Source organism: Monopterus albus, unplaced genomic scaffold, assembly GCF_001952655.1.
Source record: "Monopterus albus unplaced genomic scaffold, M_albus_1.0 scaffold715.1, whole genome shotgun sequence".
NCBI classification, from domain to species: domain Eukaryota; kingdom Metazoa; phylum Chordata; class Actinopteri; order Synbranchiformes; family Synbranchidae; genus Monopterus; species Monopterus albus.
In genome coordinates this window covers 18,053-25,170 of record NW_018128595.1, presented here as the reverse complement: position 1 = coordinate 25,170, position 7,118 = coordinate 18,053, and the positions used below count along the sequence as shown (strand labels likewise).

The following is a 7,118-nucleotide window of genomic DNA, read 5'->3' as shown; positions in this document are numbered from 1 at the left end:
TGTCTTGGCCTCCTCTAAAGAATTTTCTTATGTCCATCTACAGGGTCAGTAATGTTTGAGTATGATAAGATCATCATCAGTATTATTCAAAAATGTAACATTAATTTAGACCGTGTCACATACCTCACTCCATTCCTTTCTTTTGATTTGTGTGCACGCCAGTTGAATACTGGGAACATGCCCCAGTAAAAGGGGTCTAATGAGGCTTATGAGCCTGGAGATGCTATACCCCCTGTAGGCGCTCCTGCAGGGACACATGCAGGTGTCCTTGGGGGTAGCAGAGGAGCAGATGCTGGACCACTCCCTGCAGGCACCCTGTATCTTGAGGAGAGAGACATTACACCAAAGAGAAAAAACCTAGAAGGTCTGCACCCCAATCTGACCAAACATATGCTGCAGCTGCGTCTGTATATGTGTCTCTGTCAGGTCCTGCAGAGACCTCTGAAGTGAAGAAGAGCCAGAAGAACAATTTTACCATCTATTAAGTGGTTACAAAAAAAACCTTCAACCTGTTTTATTTCGAAATGTTTAACCTGTACATATAAATTCATTTAGAATTTACAATTTTGTAATGTAATATATTTTATTTAATTAATTGTAAAAAGGGAAGAGTGTGCAGCATGATTAAAAATGACATCTTTTAACATATGCTAAATATAATTAAATAGGCTCAAACTTTTTTTTCCATCAGGACAACTCCCTACTCACCCCCACCTTGTAGGTCCAAACAGATGAAGCAACACCTCTAACAAATTTTTGATGCTCAGTAAAAGTGTATAAATATCAGTGTGATCTTTTGATTTATATTAAGGTACATGCGATGCCACCCATTGGTTTAGTTCTCTCGGACACTATGACATACACACGGAGGTGGCCAAGGTGGGGATGGGCACTTTTACAGCTGTTGGTGGCAACATTCTCTCAGGCTGAGGAGCTGGTGTGCCAGCAGAGAGGGGATCCTGAGAACCCCCAACTATATAAGGATGGGGACATTATACTGGGAGGAACCTTCTCTTTCCACAGCAGCTGGAAAGTCATACAGGATACCTACATGCACAAACCACTGCCACTGGAATGCACCAGGTAAAATACAGCAATGAAATAAATTTATATTTAAAAGAGAAAGTGGTATCAAACTCACTGATAAAAATTAAAAGTGGATTTTTTATTTTGAATATTAAAAAATTCAGTCTTATTAATGCCATCGAACAGTTTCATTTACTATTCTGTTTTTTGTAGTTTAAAATACTACAACTAGTACAACGTTTTAAAACTGTCTGCATCAAGTTTAAATTTAGGAAAGTTCCAGCTGGCCCAGGCCATAATTTTTACCATTGAGGAGATTAATAACAGCACAGACCTACTACCTAGCATCTCTCTGGGCTATAAAATCTATGATAATTGTGACTCTATGACCAAAAGTGTGAAGGTTGCACTGGCCCTGGCTAATGGTAATGAAGTTGTGTCTGTACCCACTGAGGCACCATGTACCAGACCTGGACAAGTGCAGGCCATTATGGGGGAGACCTCTTCCTCTCCTTGTGTGGCAATAGCTACTGTCATTGGACCCTTTCACATCCCAGAGGTGGACAAGATTATTAAATGTAAAAATATGTGTCAAAATAATTATTAATCTGCAATTAGACCAACTGTGTGAATGTTCTTTACCTTACATCTTGCTTGCACAAACACCACCATTACTATTCTGTTTTTTGTAGTTTAAAATACTACAACTAGTACAACGTTTTAAAACTGTCTGCATCAAGTTTAAATTTAGGAAAGTTCCAGCTGGCCCAGGCCATAATTTTTACCATTGAGGAGATTAATAACAGCACAGACCTACTACCTAGCATCTCTCTGGGCTATAAAATCTATGATAATTGTGACTCTATGACCAAAAGTGTGAAGGTTGCACTGGCCCTGGCTAATGGTAATGAAGTTGTGTCTGTACCCACTGAGGCACCATGTACCAGACCTGGACAAGTGCAGGCCATTATGGGGGAGACCTCTTCCTCTCCTTGTGTGGCAATAGCTACTGTCATTGGACCCTTTCACATCCCAGAGGTGGACAAGATTATTAAATGTAAAAATATGTGTCAAAATAATTATTAATCTGCAATTAGACCAACTGTGTGAATGTTCTTTACCTTACATCTTGATCTTGAGAGGTCATTTCTTTTTCTTGTAGATCAGTCACTTTGCCACCTGTGCTTGTCTCAGTGACAAAACCAAATACCCATCCTTCCTCAGAACAATACCCAGTGACAACTATCAGAGCAGAGCACTGGCCCAGTTGCTCAAGCACTTTGGTTGGACTTGGGTTGGAGCTATTAGAAGCAATAATGATTATGGCAATAATGGCATGACTACATTCACAGAAACTGCACAGCAGCTGGGCATCTGTCTGGAGTATTCTGTGTCTTTCCATAAAACAGATCCTTCAGATAAAATAAAAAAGATAATTGGCATTATCAACGCTTCCACCTCAAAGGTGATTGTAGCTTTTCTCTCATCCACGGATATGAATGTGCTATTACATGTGTTGTCTCAACACAACTTGACTGGGTACCAGTGGGTAGGAACTGAGTCATGGATCATGGATTCTGACATTGCAGAAAAGGATACACATCACATTCTGGATGGTGCCATAGGTCTGTCCATCCCCAAAGCACATGTCAGTGGCATGAGAGAGTTCATATTAGATGTGAAGCCATTAAATTCATCTGGTAGTGAATTGTTTACAGAGTTCTGGGAGAATTTATTTAACTGTAAGTTCAAACAGTCAAACTCATCAGCAGAGAATCAGAGAGAATGTACTGGACATGAAGATCTGACTGGAGTGCAAAACAGCTTTACTGATATGTCACTCATGCCTATATTTAACAATGTGTATAAAGGAGTGTATGCTGTGGCACATGCACTTCATATTATTCTTGGCTGTAATGAAACATGTAACTACAGTGTGCAGCTAGATCCACTCAAGGTGAGTTCAACTTTAAATCAATTCTACTTAGGCCTTGAAGTTGCAAATAAAAAAAGCTCAAATTTGTAAAATTAGTTAAAATAAGTATCTATCATGCTATTGAGCCAAGAATATTTAACCATAATTAACAAAATTAATAGCTATGTTCTTAGATTCTACAGCACATAAGAAAAATTTATTTCAAAACCAAGGAAGGAGATGAGGTTTACTTTGATGAGAATGGAGACCCGCCAGCAAAGTATGAAATTATAAACTGGCAGCCAACAGAAAATGGCATTGTGGACTTTGTCACAGTTGGTCTTTATGATGCATCTTTACCTGCAGACAAACCGCTGAGTCTGCAACATAATTCTTTCATATGGGCACAGAACTCACAACAGGTAAACTATCATGTCATCACTGTTGTCATTAATTATATTGTAATCATTCTAAATGTATCATTAATAGTGTATCACAATCTTTCAATTGCTGCTTTAATGTGCCTTAGATTTGTGTTACTGCCTATTTAGATTTGTTATTGCTCATCTACTTTATATTTCACTTGTATTGTGTGGCATTCATGTGGACAGCAAAATAAAAATTTCATTGTACAGGAAAACACGTTTCTTAACTGTGCATATGACAAATAAACATAACTTGTGGTTTCAGTACATCAAAACTAACAACAAATGTGCAAAAACAAAAGCTAAACAAAGTGAATGGCCATGCATGTTTCTCATAATCATGTTGTTCATGCAGGTTCCTGTGTCAGTTTGTAGTGAGAAATGTCCCCCAGGAACTCGCAAGGTTCTCCAGAAAGAAAAACCTGTCTGCTGCTATGACTGTATCAGATGTGCTGAAGGAGAAATAAGCAACATGACAGGTTAAATAATATTTAATTCAAGGCTTTGCACTTCACTTTGCCAGAAAACAATATTCTTAAAGTGGTCATGTTTACATGCCAATTTAAGAAACTGTGTGTGTGAGAAGGTTAAAGCCTGAATTAGAAGTAAAAATTGTGTAACTCTGGTGCATTCAAAATACTGCAGTATACTTTGTTTTTTTTTTTAGAAAAATGGAAAAAAATCCAGGAGTAGATGGGCGATCTTGTGTTCAACCATTTCATGCTCAGACCATCCTGGCTAAAATCCATGTGAAGGGAAGGAAAGGCATGTGGCATGATTTGTCAGCTTCGGTCACAATCTCACAAATTTTCTTATATGCATATGGCAATGATGCTGTTAAAAATAAAACTAAATTAGTAAAATAAAAAATAAAAATGAAAAAATCTATGAAACGATCTAAACGATTAATAATTATGCATACAACTGTCACCCGATTGTCAGTTAACTGTCTTGTTTGCACAGAAAGGATGAAAAATAGGGAACAAAAATTGGTCTACTATGCAAGTCTTACATCTGCTTAATATAATTTTTCAGATTCTATCACCTGTGAGCATTGCCACCCTGAGTCCTGGTCCAATGACAGAAGAGATGCCTGTGTAAAGAAGGAGGCAGAGTTTCTATCACATGAAGAAATTATGGGAGTACTGCTCACTGCAGCGGCCTTATTTGGAACATGGATGACTGCTGTTGTGGCAGCTATTTTCTTCACATACAGGACAACTCCTATTGTCAGGGCCAACAACTCTGAGCTGAGCTTCCTGCTGCTCTTCTCCTTGACTCTGTGTTTCCTGTGTTCTCTGACCTTCATCGGCCGGCCCTCTGAGTGGTCCTGCATGCTGCGACACACAGCATTCGGCATCACCTTTGTCCTCTGTATCTCTTGTGTTCTGGGGAAAACTATAGTGGTGTTAATGGCCTTCAGGGCTACACTTCCAGGCAGTAATGTGATGAAATGGTTTGGGCCTGCACAGCAGAGACTCAGTGTTGTGGCTTTCACTCTCATCCAGGTTGTTATATGTATCCTCTGGTTAACTATTTCTCCTCCTTTTCCATTTAAGAATTTTACCCAGTTCAAGGACAAAATCATCTTAGAGTGTGCTCTGGGATCAGCTGTAGGCTTTTGGGCTGTACTTGGGTACATAGGCCTTCTGGCCATCTTATGTTTTATTCTGGCTTTTCTTGCTCGGAAACTGCCTGATAACTTCAATGAGGCCAAACTGATCACCTTCAGCATGCTGATATTCTGTGCAGTCTGGATCACGTTTATTCCAGCATATGTCAGCTCTCCTGGGAAGTTCAGTGTTGCTGTAGAGATATTTGCTATTCTGGCCTCCAGTTTTGGACTACTCATTTGTACTTTTATTCCAAAATGTTATATTATCTTACTGAAACCAGAGAAGAATACAAAAAAAAAATATGATGGGGAAAGGAGCATCAAAATCATTCTGAAAAATTACAAAATATGGTGGCAAAGGTATTCTAGTGACATTATAATACGATTAGTCAATATGATAATAATTCGCATTGTACTGTAATCAGTGTCATTGCTGAACTCAGTGATATCAGACTGCATCATCACATCAAAAGAACATCGCCACCAAATGGCGAGTATAACATCTACATGAACACCAAGCATGGCGTGTACCTCAAACCTGAAATTGACTCTCTGTCTGACAGACAGGAAGCAGCAGGTGCGGCTGGGGAAAAAATCACATCCAGCACCTGGACAATTAGTACAGGTGCCCCTCAGGGATCTGTGCTCTCCGCTCTGCTGTTTTCACTCTACACCAACGACTGCATCTCGAAGGACCCCTCTGTCAAACTCCTGATGATACAACGGTCATTGGTCTCACCCGAGATGGTGACGAGTCAGCCTATAGATGGGAGATTGAGCAGCTGGTCCTGTGGTGTAGTCACAACAACCTGGAGCTGAACACGCTCAAAACAGTGGAGATGATAGTTGACTTCAGGAAGAACCCACCCACCTTACCCCCCCTCACCATATTTGGCAGCAATGTATCAGCAGTAAAGTCCTACAAGTTCCTGGGCTCCACTATCTCCCAGGACCTGAAGCGGTCGTCCAACATCAGCTCCACCATCAAAAAGGCACAGCAGAGGATGTACTTCCTGCACCAGCTCAGGAAGTTCGACCTGCCCCAGGAGCTGCTGATAAAGTTCTACAGAGGACTCATCAAGTCTGTTCTCTGCACCTACATCACTGTCTGGTGTGGCTCAGCAACCAAACAGTACAGGAACAGACACCAGCGAACAGTCAGGACTGCAGAAAAGATCACTGGTGCAAACCTGCCCTCCATAGAGGACCTGTACACCGCATGGGTCAAAAGAAGGGTGGAGAGGATCATTGCAGACCCCTCACACCCAGGACACAATCTGTTCGAACTCCTCCCCTCTGGACGGCATTTCAGGTCACTGTACGCCAAGACAACCACCATCTTCCCCCTGGCCATCACTCTGTTGAACACTTGACCCACGACAGAATGACTGGACAATAATCCTCAGTGCAATACCTTCCTCCAGTGCAACACCTGTAAATATACATTGTACAGATATACAGATCTGTACAGGTCTCTATTTTTAAGTACTCTATTTTTATTCCTATTTATCTCATTTCACAATGAGCATTCCTTTGTCTGAATTGTTTACTGCCTGTTGATACTGTTTAGTTTGTTATACTGCACACCCTTATGTTGGTTTACTGTTTACTTGCCCCTTGCTGTTGCCTTGCATGGGGATATGTACATGTACATTGAGAGCCACTGTACCCGAGTTACATTCCTCATGTGTCCAACACACCTGGACAATAAAGCTGATTCTGATTCTAATTGCAATTCTGATTCTTATTGTCAGTGGTTGGACAATTGAGCAGACCCTAATCCAAAACCAAATCTATTTACTAACCATAACCACCCTGGGCTCTGGGCATAACGTCAACCATCTTCAGATGTATTCAGTTTAGTTCAGTTCAGTTGTTTATTGTCACTTTCATCATGCATTTTCAGTATATATGAAAGCACGATACCATTCTCCCTTCATCAAAATGCTCAACACACATCATTCACGCTCTGTAACAGTCACCCTTCTAAAACAAAGTGAAACAATCCATACATTAAAACACAATGACAGATTAAAAGTCCAAAACTAGCATGGATATGGCAAGGTGCTAGATATGTTATATAATGTACTGATCTAACAACCTTGACTGCAGTGTTAGGCAGTTAGATTAAGTGCAT

General features: G+C 40.3%; 1 protein-coding gene across 1 annotated transcript; it reads left to right on the top strand.

Annotated features, from left to right (window-relative positions):
* Positions 1-853: 853 nt before the first annotated feature.
* On the top strand, positions 854-6,354 carry LOC109953510 (extracellular calcium-sensing receptor-like). Its single transcript, XM_020588996.1, has 9 exons — positions 854-1,083; positions 1,288-1,585; positions 2,189-2,983; positions 3,136-3,363; positions 3,722-3,845; positions 4,402-5,341; positions 5,425-5,558; positions 6,104-6,191; positions 6,294-6,354. Exons 1-9 carry the CDS (start codon positions 854-856, stop codon positions 6,352-6,354), a joined length of 2,898 nt encoding a protein of 965 aa, XP_020444652.1.
* Positions 6,355-7,118: the final 764 nt, after the last annotated feature.

Bases quoted from the DNA above. Each gene is read 5' to 3' on its own strand.
- LOC109953510 (XM_020588996.1), top strand. From the start codon at position 854: ATGACATACACACGGAGGTGGCCAAGGTGGGGATGGGCACTTTTACAG. The intron at 2,984-3,135 runs GTGAGTTCAACT...CTATGTTCTTAG, and splicing joins TGCAGCTAGATCCACTCAAG to ATTCTACAGCACATAAGAAA. The intron at 5,559-6,103 runs GTGCGGCTGGGG...GGTGTGGCTCAG, and splicing joins TGACAGACAGGAAGCAGCAG to CAACCAAACAGTACAGGAAC.